The 15,997-nt window shown below is 38.2% G+C and overlaps 1 protein-coding gene across 8 annotated transcripts in view; it reads right to left on the reverse strand.

Annotated features, from left to right (window-relative positions):
* Bcas3 (BCAS3 microtubule associated cell migration factor) overlaps positions 1 to 15,997 on the reverse strand; it is a 481,599-nt gene that overhangs the window by 346,930 nt on the left and 118,672 nt on the right. For all 8 annotated transcript variants that reach the window (XM_021178140.3, XM_021178141.3, XM_021178147.3 and 5 more), the window contains exon 14: positions 10,148 to 10,241. In XM_021178140.3, the coding sequence (XP_021033799.1) occupies positions 10,148 to 10,241 (94 nt within the window). The remainder of the gene's footprint in view (positions 1 to 10,147; positions 10,242 to 15,997) is intronic.

Here is a 15,997-nt window from a genome sequence, read left to right on the forward strand (position 1 = left end):
TTTGGCTTCCTAGTCTGTAAATGAGTTTATACGCTCCACAAAACGTTTAGAACATAAACACTTGAAAAGGCAGAGAAAAGGAAGAAACAGCTAGTGCATTTCTACAGAATCAAGTGCCTTTTTTAATGTACAATTTCCTCTTTTACATACATACTGAAAACAGTAAGCTCTTTTTTTTTTCTGGAAAACAAGTTTTAAAGCACATATACATAAAAGGAAAAAGTCATACAGCATAGACTGCGGCTTGAGAACTATTTATGCAGCATCAGAAGACTAAACCAGACGCTGGCCTGGCCATAAACTAAACCCACGCCCCAAATGAGGTGCCAAGCCACAAAAAGCATTTGCGTCATCTGGGAATACAAGGAAAAGAAGGGCTTCTAATTATAGGGCCTGGAAGCGGAAGCCCAGAGTGATTAGCTATTTAGGCGCTGCTGTGTGTTTATCTGGAAGCTTCCTCTCGCTCACTTGAAGCCTCAAGTTTGATAGATGAGCTTCAGTGTTGGCGGGCGGGGGCTGACGCCCTGATAGTACTCGGTGTTCTCTAGAGTCTGAGGGGGCTGCAGAAGAGTGAGCTTAGTTGAGGCTGTTGTGGCTTCTGCAGAGCTAAGTCTTTTCACATGGGCAAAGCTGGTCAGACCAAAGAATGAAATTAAAGACTAGCAAAACAGCAGTGAACACAGGCTATAAAATCTTGGAAACATGATTTGTCTTTTTTTCCAAAGTCCTATTTATAACACCTATCTAATTGAATGGTTCTTCATCATGTACACACACGAGAATTCAAAGACAAATTACCAGTTATTCACACTCTCTTCCAAAGAGTCATAAGCAGAGGACAGGGTCAGACACAAGTCTTAATGGAACAACACACTGTAGTACTCATAAAACAAGGTTTACCAATTATATTTTATCATTAATTTTTGCAAGGTATTATATCTGACCTATACTTGTAAACTTTCAGTGGCATAGAGTCAAATGTGTAAAATAAATAAATAAATAAATAAAAAGTAGAATCTCAGTATTGATAGAAAATCAGCTCAAGTTCACAACAGTGGTCTCAAAGCTCAAAGTCCCCAAGTACAGAGTCCACTTCTGAATTGCTTTTCTTCCACCACCACAGTTGTCTGTCTGTCTCTCTGTCTCTGTCTCTCCCCCTCTCGGAGGCTTTGGTTTTGTTGTTGTTGTTTGTTTGTTTTTGTTTGCCATGTTGTGGCTAGAGCCACATAATGCAAGCTCCCCATTTCTGGCCTAAGCATCTAACCCTAGAGCATGAATTTCTCCAGCAGTTACTTAGGCTTTTTAAAGACACTGATAATCAACCCGGTCATCAATGTACTCTTCCGATTTAGGAGACAAGAATGTAAATCTTTATAAAATGCACTACAAAATATCCTGTGAGAAACACTGAAGGAAACAGCGCTAAGAAAACAAAAGAGATGATTGTGTTGATGTCGTTCCTAGAGTTGTCTATATCTGTAACCAACATAGGTTCAAAAGAAAGACGATATTACACACATACATTGCACTTCTGACTCATTTTTTTCTTTAACATACATCCAGCCACCTAACCTCAGCAGTTAGAGAATAAAAGATTGAACTCTGAGGTTTTTAGGATTATGGAAGTGCCTCTGGCTCTCTCCCTCAGGTTTCAGTGTTGAACACTGTGACCTGGGCATGCCTGCGCAAACAAAACGCCAGGCCTCAGGCCTGAGCTGCACAACAGAGCCTATGTCATAACCCCCAAAATAATTACTGTAACGTTACAATCTGCAGTAGGCCTGTGTTATCAAATAGAAATTGCAGTATACTTATATTTAAGTATATGTTTATAAGTCCCTTATTTTTCCAAATGTTTGTTATTCTTATTATACATCAGAATATATTCCTAATTTCTTGAGCCTTATTACAATGAATGTATTCATTTTTAAAAGGTCATTTTTATGAGTCTAATACATCAACACAGTTGTTATCAAAACTAAGACAGAGGTGTCAGAAATGTATCCCTAATGTGTGCAACTGTCCATCACCTACCTCCCCATCACCAGGCTAACCACAGACCTCTTTCCTAAAATGAATTCATACTGCCTGCTTTAGAACTGAGATGGTATGTAAGACCTTGTCAAAAAGCACTCACACAGGAGTTCTGGGTCTGTTCACCAGAAGTAACTGCAGTTTGTTGACTTGCTTACATCACAGAATAGGACATGCTGCCGTCTCTGTATCCATTCTCCAGTGGTCCCCGTTTTCTGAACACTGTCACTCAAACTGCTATTTATTCAGTATTCAACACTACTTTCTGTGTGGCTGCTTTATTTCTATGAGTTGATTATGGAAAGGCAAGATGCTGTGGTCAGATATTAAATGCTTGACAATGCCAAACTGTTTTGAAAATGACAATCATCTTTTCCCAGATGCTTACAAATTTCAACCATTGTCTATCCTTTGAAATTGTAATCATCCCAGTGGCCAATCTGTTATGTTTCCTGGTTTTACTTTGCATGTTGCTCCACTCTACAGATATTTACATCGTGACTTTCACAAATTTCAAACTGAGTTTTCTTTTCACATATCTGTGTTTGCTTAGAATTTATTTTACTATTTCTAACTCTGAGCGAGCAGAGACACGTGAGTGAGGGCAGTCACACCCCCTCTGAGTCCAGGGGAGAGCACTGGAGCCGCTGGAGCTGCCCTTAGTTTTGGATGACAGCTAATTCTTTAAGAGCGAGAGGCATTTTTCCCTTCTCTGAGTTAAGAGCTATATAACCTGCACTCTCTTTTTTGAAGTTTCCCTGTCTTAGATTTAAAATTCTGTGATCTATTCCAAGTTGATTGTGTGTATGTTTTTAATTAAAGGAATATCCTGTTTTCCCAGCCAAATTCACTAAGAACATTATACTTGTCTTGATAAATTAATTCTATTTTTCTTTAAAAAATTAATAGATTATTCTATTCCTGCCTGTGTTTAACTATACAGTCTTTTATTTTGTAATATAAACAGTTTTATTCATCTTTTACATGATTAGTTTGACTAATTTTATATTCTTTGCAACTCCATATAAGACCAGACATTATCAGCCAGACATTATGCCACATGCCAGCAATCCCAGGATGTGCAGAGGCACAGAGCTCTGTGGATTCAAGGCTGACTCAGTCTACAAAGCAAGTTCCAAGCCAGCCAAGGCTGCACAATGAGACCCTGTCAGAGACTGAGGAGGAGGGAGAAAGAGGTGAGAGGAGGGAAGAAAGAGGTGAAAGGAGGAAAGACAGAGCAGAGGCGGGGAGTGGGAAGACAGAGTCGATTATATTCAGCATAAAAACTCACTCTCAAAAATTAACCATTAGCAAAAAGTAAAGACAGAAAAAAAAAAAAAAACCCTACAAGTGCAACAAGGGATAAACTTGATAAAAGCGTCCCTATCCTACCATTACTAAAGGAAAGCTGATGAGAGGGCAGCAATATTAAATCATAGAAAAGGTGAATCCAGGGAGGTAACTATGGCATAGGAAGGTGGGGATAAATTATAACCTGGTTGACAAATGAGTGGAAACGTCTCAAAGTTTATCTCTGTAAAACCTGAGGAACAGCATGCTTAGCTGCCATCAACATTCAGAAGCATGGAAACCCAGGCAGCAAGCAATATATGTTCTGAAGTCTAAGGAGAAAACCATTTGTGTCCTCTATAAATATGGAACAAAGTAATACTAAGTCCTCAAGATCTATAAGTGGCCAGACCTGGGGAGATTAGACCTCTAAACCCATAGCTTGTATGTTGAATGCATAGCAATTTTATCCCATGGAAAATTATACACAGACATATACTCAACTACAGCTAAGTTAATATCTCAACTAATATTTAATTTATAGCAAGAAAATAGACTAATCTGAACGAGGCAAGCTCCAGGCTGAAGCCCCTCACTGGAGAGCAGAGAGGCAAAGCAAGAGACCAGGTACAGAGTGAGGGCCCAGGTGCTTTAACACACAGGTGGAGTGCACAAGCAGATCATCAAATAAATCTTGGGGTTTTTTTATGTTAATGTATGTATTTGAATATATTTGGGTACACCCCCTCTTTAGGTTCAATAATATGTGTTATAGGTACATCTAGATAGTTACATAATATTGTTCTCTCTCTCTCTCTCTCTCTCTCTCTCTCTCTCTCTCTCTCTCTCTCTCTCGTATGTGTTTACTTATAGAGGTTTTATTTGGTTATCTTTGAACTTAAATCAGTTTCTCTCTATTTTTTGAGACAGTGTCTCTCACTGAATCTAGAGTCCAGCAATTCACGAAGCTGCCTCCCAGCAATCCACACGTATCCTGTGTCTGCCCTCCCAGTAGCAGGATTCTAGACACACTGACTGCCACACTCAGCTTTACCCATATGGGTGGTGGGGATCCAAACTCGATCCTTCATATTTTTGTGGCAAACATTTCACTGACGGAGCCATCCACCTGTGCCTTGTAGGTCCAAGTCTACACAGTACCCACTGCAAACATCCCCACTGCCTACTAATTCAGAGTTACAAAACCATAGCCACTCAATCAAGTAAGAATGGGCTATTGCAAATTCAGAGTTGCTTTAGAATTTGCATAGCACTAACATGAAAAGATATTTGAAATTATGTTATATAGATGTTTTATCATGTTACTTAATATAATAAAATATTTACATTGTATAATGTATCCATGTACATTATGTAATGTATAAGATGTGTAAAACAAAACTACAATTTCTTCTTTTCAAAGTATCAGGTACTACACTCATTAATCCTAATCCCCACTAAGCTTTCTCTCTCTCATAGGATGACACTATGACAACTGAAAAGGAGCAAAAATAACTGGAGTAAGTCTAACCTGATTAAACATAGCACTTTGCAAGATGATGAAACCAGACAGCATATGCAAATTTGTAACAGAATAACAACCCCACACCAGGGTATAGTGGTAGTGCAGGTAATATTCTTCGGCTGCCTTTGCAATGTTAAAGTATTGATGAACAGTGCTGTTAGAAGAAAGTTCTCAGACCTTATTACACTGTAAATTCCTGTGACACAGTAAGTGTGGTGGCTTGTGACTGTTACACTAACCCTTGAGGGATTAAGATAAAAAGACATAATATATGTGTATATGAAAGGAGCAGGGGAGGGGGAGGGGATAGGAGGCTTGCAGAGGGGAAACCAGGAAAGGAGATAACATTTGAAATGTAAATAAATAAAATAACCAATTAAAAATATATAAAAAAGAAGACATAACGCATGTGTATATGCAATCATCAAAGAATAGATAGTTTTAAAGAATAACCTTTTAAACCATGAGTTTGAGATGAGGCTAGGTTTGGGGTACAAAGTAGCTTAGACTATACAGTAAAACTATAAACTATGACTTGAAAATACAACTGTGAGTCTTTATTGTTATTAGTAAAAATAAAGACAGGGAGTCTCATGACACTTTGCATCGATCAATAGGAATAGCTTCCGTGGGGAAAATACCCAATTAAAACCTCTTTAACAATTAGCTGCCAAATGGCCACCTCCTCTCAAAACACAGCATTAGAGTAACGAGGAGAACTTCTATTCTGTTAAAGACTCAGCTAACCGTCCAGAGGCGGAATGTTTAATCTACTTTGCTGGAGCCCTAACATTCATGTTCCCCTTGTTAATGCATGGAAAAGCAGCATGCCTGCTGAGGAGGAATCATTGACATGTCACTGTGCTTCACTTCATAGCCCCAGCAGCTCAGCTGGCAGAAGTGACACCTCTGCAGAGCATGACACTCTGCAATGAAGAAGACTTTTCTGGACTTTTCACTGAATGCCAGTGAGGAGGTTTAGCCCACAGGTGTCCTCAGTGCTGCACCCAGTCGAGGAACTCACTTTCATTTCTGCTTCCCAATTTAGTAAAGAGTACATCTGTCTTGACATCTAAGCCGAGACAGTGTGCAACATACTCACCTACTGTTTTTATTTCTCAAATAAAATGTAGTTTTCACAGGATATTTATAATTCCTATCTATTATAGAGTTTAATTTTGAATATCTTTATAATGTCTACATGCCAGCATGGACCACCCAAACAATTCAGATGAGGCAATAACTGCTACTTAAGGAATAACTTAGAAATGAGTGGATTTTATTCAACCCATGAATTGAAAATAACTTAACTTGGCAGTGCTAGAGTTTTTCATGATTATGAAAAACTCTAATGGAATTAATAAATTTAGTTTTTCAGTGTAAATTCATGAAGAACTAAACAGCTCAGTAAGCAAAGTAAGTGCTTACTTCTACTCAGAACGCGTAAGGAAATATCCTTATCGGTGAAAACCTCAAAACACCACAGAGAAGGGGGGAAAAAAGAGGAGCGAAGAACACCTGGTGGGGTGTCACTATGTGTTCAGATACTGTTTGAGATGGCAATTTTATACCCTCTTTTATTGATTAGAAAAGGGAGGAAGTATTGATGCAGGGCCACGAAGATACAGTAATTGTTCACGTGAACTGAAATGGGAAGGGATGCGGAGGACATAACATTTCATGAGCTTCAGAGAAGGCTTCTTATATATCACCTAACATGAGGCCAGACAACATGGCGCCACATGGGGCGGTGCGAAGCTGAACTTGGTTGCCTCTGTTCCTCTACACTTTACTTTTTTAAAAACAGGGTCTCTCATGGGATTCCTAGACTGAAGCAGGAAGATACCAAGTTACAGCTGAAATTTGGCAAAAGTGGGAGGTGGGGAGAAAGACTAGACAAATACAAACTTCAAGTGGCACACGTCTTTAATCCCAGCACTCGGGAGGCAGAGGCAGGCAGATTTCTGATTTCGAGGCCAGCCTGGTCTACAAAGTGAGTTCCAGGACAGCCAGGGCTACACAGAGAAACCCTGTCTCCAAAAAACCAAAAATAAAAAATAAAAGTTAAAAATAATAAAAAATAAAAAGAAAAAAAAACCTGATTTTTTTTCCTCTGAAAAAAACCATTAAGAGGAAAGAAATGCAATTTCTTACTGAATGGATAAGAAAACTATGTCCATAACAAAAATGAAAGGAGAAGAACACTCTTCACTAAGCAGAGAGGACTGACTAAAGGTGGAACATTGAGGGAGGGAGGGACAGAGGGAGGGACGGGGAGCAAAGAGCAAAACAAAAATGAATCAAGTCCTGACCATAGGTTGACCTGACACAGAAGTTCAGAGACCAAGCTCACAGGGCCTCTTAGACCTGTGAGCACAAAGCAGGGTTCTGTAACCTCCCAGAGGCTACAGCTCACACATATGAGCAGAATATAGTAAGAGACAACAGCTCAGTGGCTGCAGACATGGCTCCGAGGACCAGAATTAGGTTTCCAGCATCCATACTTTGGCCAAAAACTGTCCCTAACGGCAGATCTGGGGGATCAGACACCTTGTCCTGGCTTCTGTGAGCATCAGTCACTCAAGGTACACACAGATATAGACCAAGCACATATATATACATATATATATATATATATATATATATGTATATATATATAAACACATCTATTTTTTTAAAGCAACAGCTTAAAAGTTCTGAATTTGGTAAGAATAAGTGGGCCATACACTAAACTGGAGGGTGGGTGCTGATCTGGGAAAGGGCCAAGTCCTGTCCCCGAATGCTCCCTGAGATACAGAAGGACTTCAGGAAGGGGAGCGCTCATGGGGAGAATGGCCCTGTGCAGACTCGACTTCTTGCTCAACTGTGCTAAAAACCTAAAACTGTCCTGAAAAGTAGAACACAAAAGTTCTCTAGAAAATGTTACTCATTTTATACCTAAATAATTGAAAGCAAAAGACATATACCACCCATATTGAACCTACAAGGTCTCAGCAAGGCATCTCCAAACAAATCATAAACACTACCATTAAAATATTTGTTTTGATTCTGGACTCAGAGTCTCAGCTAATAAACAAGTGTGGGAACGCTAAATTAAAAAGCAAACTGAACACAGCTGCTCAACAAGAAGTTTCACAAGCCTGTTTACTGGCATCCCTTAATTTTGTTTCTGAAAGGTCCCACAGAACACAAAGGCAGCAGTAATGCACCATGGGTCCACTTGCCCTGCTAACCCTCACAGTGGTGGTGGTAGGCCACCAAGCATAGCTTACAGAATTTGAACATTGCCCAGGAGATGGCCAAAGGTCTGGTTTTTTTCTTACCTCTATTGTCCAGACATATTATAACATATAACTGTCATCTAAGACTATGTCTCTTTTTAAAGAAAAAGACTAAAACAAGTTATATTTATCATATCCTTAAGTATAATATGATTCATAAAGTAAGCGGGCCTGAGAAGGCCCAGCTTTAGAAACAAAATGCCAAAAACTTATTTTATGTGTCTTGATTGTTTAAGAACCCCTCCTAACTGCAATATTCCAACAAGCACTATTGTTATCTATTACAATTCCCATAAAAATATCACTTTTAAATAGCAAGGCATGATTAGTGGGCTAATATAGGTAAAAATCTCATGATATAAATGAAACATCCTTGGGAAAAGATGAACTGCTTCATTTAGTAAAGAATCTAAAACTTACTGTACAATAAAAACCCATCAATTGAAATGAAAGACTCAAATACATCAACTATGTCAATTTGAATACAAAAGGTGCATATTGCATTAAGATCCACTCAAATTATACAACTCAAGACCTAACAATATAATTCTGCCAGTGAACGGGGAAAAACTCATTTCATATCCTCATGCTTAATACCCAGCTTAGTAATGAATCTGTAAAGTAGAATTCAAATGGAAAGTAACAAAAAAATCTCTCTGCTACCCTGAACACTGAAACTAAAGAAACTAAAAGGAATCACAGTCATTGGTTTAGACACCTGTGCAGGAGGGCACTGTGCATGCACACACACCTAAATGCAATTAGGAACAGAACACACTGAGAAGCCAGACAAAACACTAATGAAATTTGGGAATAGTGGACCAAGCCAATGTCCCACCATCCCAGACTAAGGATGGAGGCCAGCCTGGGCTACATATGCGAGAGAAAAAAGATCACCCAATGACAAGTACTTAAGTGACAGTAATGAGATAAGAATGATAAAACTCTCAGATACATCCCCCAAATGAGCAGGACCTGAAGCCTGTACATTAGCAAAGGCAGAGCCAGCGTTGAAACAAACAGTGGTTTCATCTTCTGTTTAGAAACCAAGCAGTCAGTATTATCCTGGGCAGAACTCAAACCAAGAAACTGGCATTCATTCTGTTCATGCAAACAGTGAAAACTGGCTTTTCTTGCTAGGTGAGAACTCTTCCTAACAGTGGGTGGCTAGAAAACTACTGTTCTATCTAACAGGTCAATATTTTCTTTATTAAAAAGAAAGTTTAAAGGAAAAGCGGATAATAGGGCATTCCACATGACAGGGTTTCTCTGTGTCACCCTGGTTGTCCTGGAACTCACTCTGTAGACCAGGCTGTCCTTGAACTCAGAAATCTGCCTGCCTCTGCCTCCCGAGTGCTGGGATTAAAGGCGTGCGTCACCACTGCCCAGCCACATTTTTGTTAAATTAGTCATCATCACATGCTTTAGGAGCAACAAGAAGGCAGAACAGTGAGGGAAACAGAGAAAACTAAAAGTAAGTTATTACACTGTCATGTGAAAAAACAACTCTCATAACAAATAACACATGTCTCTGATATATTAAAATTCAAGTTAGCAATAATGGAATTTGAGGCATGGCTATAAGGCAAAAATTAATGCTACCTCAGGAACACTGCTTGCCAACTGCTGCATTTCAAACATCCTTTTACAGATGATGAAACTTTGGATGGGTGAGGTGGAATGAAATTGAAGCCTGAGTCACTCACAGACCACTTACTGGCCCTATTATTATCTATGATACACATGCACTATGTGTTTTCTCCATGTGGGTTTGTGTGCATGGATGCAGTGCCCATGGAGACCAGAAGAGGGTATCAGATCCCTTGGAGCTAGAGATACAGCCACTTGGTAAGTCTACATGTGGGTGCTAGCAGCTGAATCCAGGGCCTCTGCAAGCACAGCAAGGGCTTTAACTGTTGGGCTCTCTCTCCAATCCCCAGCCCCATTATACATTTTCAATGTCCAAACTTATTTCCTAGAAAACTATGAGATACATGGTTTTTACAAAAAAACTTACCACTAGTATTAAAAGCCATACAGCATACTGGCTTCTCGTGGGCAGGGAAGTGGGCCACAATGCCATCACTGTCTGAGTCCTCACTTACAAGCACCTGCAGAAAAAGACAGACTGGTTAACCCTAGTCACTAACAGCATGCAGCCACAACACACATTCCTCAATCCCTTAAAGAAAATGCCCACACTACACTGAAAGGTATTCTCATCCAATTGACCTCAACTTCATCAATCCATATATGCCCCTCCCAGACGGTTTATAAACTCCAAAACAAACACTTGACATGACTATAGATAGAGACTTCGTTAGGAAAAAAAAAAAATCACTTTTTCCCCTGTTATTAAAGAGGTCAGAGAGTGAAAAATACAAATAAAGCAAATAATATTAGAGTAATTATTAATTGCAATTTATATTATGTTTAATGTTTTACACTCTTATTATACACTTGTGTGTCCACTCAAGTGGAAGTCAGAGCATAACTTGCAAAAGTCAGTTCTTTTCTATCAAGTAGATCTCCAGTCAGCAGGCTTTGGCAGCAGGCACCTTTACCAGCTGAGCCATCTTGGATTTGGAAATATACTGTTCTATGGTGTTACAGACACACAAGAAGATGAGGCAGTAAGATTCCTGGCCAGCCTGAGAACAAAACAGGAATCTAGACTGTAAGGATGTTGGTAATGTCCTATGAGCATTTACCTAAGTAATGCCTGCCTTGAAAGACAAAGTAAATTCTTTGCCTAATAGGCACAACAAGGACTGCACTGTGGCCAGGCAGGTCTACTTGGGTTCAATTCACATGCCATAAAAGTCACTGATTTCAACCTCATAGTTCAATGATTTAAATAATACTAAACTGTCATAATAAGCTGTTACATAAAATGTATTCAATTGTTACCATAAATTTTCTTGTCATATTGCTTAGACAAACCTCCAACTCATTCTTTGAATATAATCATTCTGTTATCTTTTCAAAGACTTCTAAGATTTTTATTATTTTTTTTCTGATTTTTGTTCATCTTATTATTTTTTTGCTTCATGTTTTAGAGGATGTCCTTCTGCTCTCTGCGCTATTTATTTCCTTAAGGAAGAGGTGTCTCCTCTCCTAACAAGCTGGAGTCTACTCACTTTGTTCTACCCACTACCAGAAAGTTCAGGACTGTTTATCTCCATCAAGTTCAAAACACTTCCTAATTTTATTAAGTGTCTTTGATCTGCCTGTGATTTATTTACAAATCCACTGCTTATTAACAATTATTTAGAGATTTCCTAAGTTTGTTTATTTTGTATGTGCAAAGAAAACAAAAACTATCGAGAAGACTAAGTAGGTAAAAATCCTTGCCCCACAAACCTGACTACCTGAGGTCCAGCCCTGGAACCCACAACAGAAAAAAGAACTGCCACCTCTAAATTGTCTTCTGACGCCTACAGGTATGACATTGGCAGGCCTGCATTTGTGTGTGTGTGTGTAAGTGCAAGAAGACAGACAGAAGGCAGACAGATACTCTCCATAGAATAGCATGAATATAAACATTCAAATACTATTGTTGTTTTCATGGTGTTTGTACTTTAATAAAATGTTAGCTTTCAATCTAATCTTAATCTAGATACCTTTGAATTTGATTCTACTTATAGTAGTAACAGAGAGATTACTGATATTGTTAAACTTAAATATGCTACAAATTTTAATATATCAAAACTAGTTGTTATCCCAATTGTCCTCTTTTGTGTTTTTTTTTTAAAAAATAGCTTTAGCCAGGGATCCTACTACAAACCAATAATCCCTAGGATCATGAAGCTAAGGCAGAAAGATTTCAAATATAAGACAAGTTTGGGCTATACAAAGACACCTTGTCTCAAACTCTGTGTGTGTGCGCGCATGCTTGTATGTGTTACTATTTCTTAGTAGTCCCTGGGTAGACCATGATATGTATACCAACATATATTTTCATTGATATTGAATGAATTTTAGTAAAATGTAGACCTTTATTCAATGGCACATTTCCACCAGAGATATAACACTCATGTGTAATATCAACTCAAAAAGTGGCCAATATACCCCTTTTCAGATATTAATATTAAGTAAATGAAGGAGCTAGAAAGATGGCTCAGGAGTCAGAAACTCTGGCTGCTCTTTCAGAGGTCGTGAGTTCAATTCCCAGAAACCACAAAGTGGCTCACAAACATCTATAAGGAAATCTGATGCCCTCTTTCCATGCAGGTGTATATGCAGACAACTCTATATAAACTATAGTTTACATGTAACTAAAATAAATATTTAAAAAGAAGAAATACAGCATAGGGAAGCATGTATGTGTATGTATAGATCTTGCTTTCTGATTCATAGATGATTACTGTTGTTCTATCTGTGCTTAGAGACAAAAGTCTTGCTGTGTAACTCAGAGTCAATCTGTTTTAAGCTAAGAATCACCTTGAAATTCTGATCCTCCTGACTCCACCTTGTGACTCTTGCACTGCAACTAGTGTGTTTCTTCTAATATTGTTTTTGTCCTTCTCTTTCACATTCTTCAAGATTTCAAATGCATGTGCCTACTTGCATGGCATCATTCCAAAGGCTTCCAGGTTGACACTTGCATGTGTCAGAGATGACCTGCACCTCACAATGCCAGTACTGAACAGCATCTACACACTTTACCTGCCAATTCTGAATATAACAAACAACTTGGGGCGGGGGGTGTCATTAATCCAACTAAAGTAAGAGTCTCTCTAGCAGAAATCTCTTAATTCTACAGTCAGAAAGAAATTGTGGAAAAGAATCTTTTTTTTTTTTTGGTTTTTTTTTGAGACAGGGTTTCTCTGTGTAGCCCTGGCTTGTCCTGGAACTCACTTTGTAGACCAGGCTGGCCTCGAACTCAGAAATCCGCCTGCCTCTGCCTCCCAAGTGCTGGGATTAAAGGCGTGCGCCACCACGCCCGGCTGTGGAAAAGAATCTTGACAAATGTTCTAGAAGTATACATCAAACACTTGACTCGGTTTATGTGAGATGTTCAAAAATCACACTATGGAGAAGTATCTTCATAGTTGTGAAGAAAAGGAGGTGACAGAAGCAATGGCACAAAAGTCAGTCAGGACATGGGAGACAGAAGCAGGCAGTCTCCCATGGACAGCCTGGTCTAGAAACATAGAAAGTTCAGGGCCAGCCAAGGCTACAAAGTCAGACATGAAGAGAATGAGGTGGAGTTAGAGTTGAGGTATGGGAGTGAATTATTTTTAAAATAATAGAAACATATTGAATATATTGACAAACTTTTGAGCTTCTCAGACTCTAGTATGTAGTTTTAACTTGAAAATTTCTGACGATGAGTTGTGAAGATTTCATTTATGGATTATTTTTCTGTGAAATGTTTGTCATCTGTTCATTTTCTGTGTTAAATATTATAAATCCTCATCACATTATACCCTAGCCCCTAAACATGTCCTTGGGAGGCAGTTAATACTGCATGCTCAACTAGTTATCAATAATAAAAACAAAGCAAAAAAAGACATTAGTGTTGACATGTAGCAAACTCAAGCTATGCTATAGAAAACTATGACTGTTCTACATACAGAATGCACAAAAATAAACACTAATATGCTCTTGGAAGGGTTCTCCGTATTGTTTCATTACCATGCCTAAAGCTTCAAATCACTAAACCATCATTAGTGCAGGATAGTTTTCCTACAATAGGAGCTGACTACTTATCTAAGCAGGATGAAGTCATAATTTGCATCAAAAACTGTACTAAGCGACACAGCACAAATTACCTAATAAAGGCTGTATGAGGATACCTGGTCAGAGGCGAAGCCCGCTCAGTTTTAGAAAGCCAGTCTGAGGGATCGGACTTCATTTATTGGTTCTGCCACATTGCTGACTTCGATTACATAAATGTGTAAAAGGCAAATCATACCACTTAACTTCTCCAGTCAAGAAATGCTTTTAAATAAACCATGAAAGTAACAAAGATGAAAATGGACACAAAGTCAATTAAATCCATTCCTCCTTAATGCAGTTCCCATGCGATGATCCCATCGCCATAAAATCAAATTAATCAATACAGCAACAGAAAGATGGTGAATCAGATTTTATATGCTGCCAGAGTGAAAGTGAAACTCTATTAAAGTCTCAGTGGATTTAAATCAGAGGACAGTGTGCAACTGCTGAGATGTACGTGGGAGGGAAGAGCATGGCAGAGATGGGCACAAAGCAACACAACTTGTTAGAACCGGTGCTGCGTTCCCTCTCATGCTCTGCAGTACGATGGAAAGCAGTCTGCTTCTCCAAACTATCTCAGACAAAGCTGTCTTGCCGAAAAAAAGAGGATTCATGTAAATGAACAAAAGAGGCAGCATTGTACTACAGGATTCTGATTGCTTTGAAAAACATAGTTCTGTGAAATTGGCATACTATTTATTCCTGTCCTAGAAATTAGACAGATGATAGATAGATAGATAGATAGATAGATAGACAGACAGACAGATAGATGACAGACAGACAGAAAAACTGTGGTGTTCCCTGAACTACAGTGATAAAAACAAATAATCTTTCTGGTAAGACTTCTCAATAAGCACCCTTGGTTCACGAATGACCCATTTGTTCACCATAGAACAATAATATCCATATCCCTTGACTATTTTACAGAGTGGCCCCTGAAATCCAGGACTCAGGCAGACAGACAGACAGACAGACAGACAAAAACAGATATGCCAGTTCACATTAAGTTTTTTTCTATCTCTCTAAATATTTTTCTCTAATAGTCAATAGAAAAACACATACAAAACATTAATACAAACAATGTATTTAGTTAAGTTCAATGTTAAGAAGGAAGAAGCAGAAAATTACTATTATTTAAAATTTAACACAACCAATCTTAACATAAAATTTCAAAGAATTTTTTGTTTTAATTGCATCGAAGTCTACTCTTTCTCAAAGTGCCTTTTGATCCTTCTACAGCACTCAAGTAGCTGCCAAAAGTAATTTTTCACCAAGATGCTGACCCATATACTGTGGACGCAGACATCTCAACAAACTATGCAATATTAAAGTCAATACTTTAGAAACTCATTTTCTGAATGTAATATAAATACATACTCTGTATTAACAGTGTTTTTAATAAACTTACTACCTTTTGTTCTAGAAATATCTAGTATTTGTTATAATTATAACCTTAAGTAATAAGATTTTAAAATTATGCCATTACAGAAATATTTTAACTACAATATGAAAGAAACTGAAAAGGAGAGAAATGTGGGAGGTGTTTTGCCAAAAACATCTCATGATCAACAATACAAAGGCAAATCCTCTTTTGTGTTTCATTGAGTCACCTTCTAAATGATTCTAACTAGATTTATTGTCTGTAGATATGGGATTTTATAGCAGGAAATTGTCTTATATATTTTCTGGCTTGAGATTTCAATTTTCTATGTTTGTAATGTGTTATCTGGGCACGGTAGCTCTTGCCTGTAAGCCCAGCACATGGAACACTGAGGAAGAAGGACTGTCAAACACCCTGGGGGACAGTGAGACCTTGTCCTTCAAAAGCTAAAAATATAAAATCCTTTCAAAATTTCAAACAATACACTAAACTAAGGGAACTACTGTTACTTAGTTTCTTATTTCCATCATATATGTAAGTTTTTCAGAATGCTTTCCTATCTTTCCATGTCTTTAGGAGAAATGTATTAATTTGGTGGTATAGATTATACCATGACATTATACCAAAACCCAGTTTAAACATAATACTGCTATTAGGTGCAAAGTATTTATAAAACACATGTAGGTAAGAGGCAATTTCTTCAGCTTTAGGTTTTAAACATTCATGACTGAAAATAACATTTGCTTTCCTAGAATGGGTGAG

Source organism: Mus caroli, unplaced genomic scaffold (assembly GCF_978045245.1).
Source record: "Mus caroli unplaced genomic scaffold, Mus_caroli_1 scaffold_13, whole genome shotgun sequence".
In the NCBI taxonomy this organism is placed as follows: domain Eukaryota; kingdom Metazoa; phylum Chordata; class Mammalia; order Rodentia; family Muridae; genus Mus; species Mus caroli.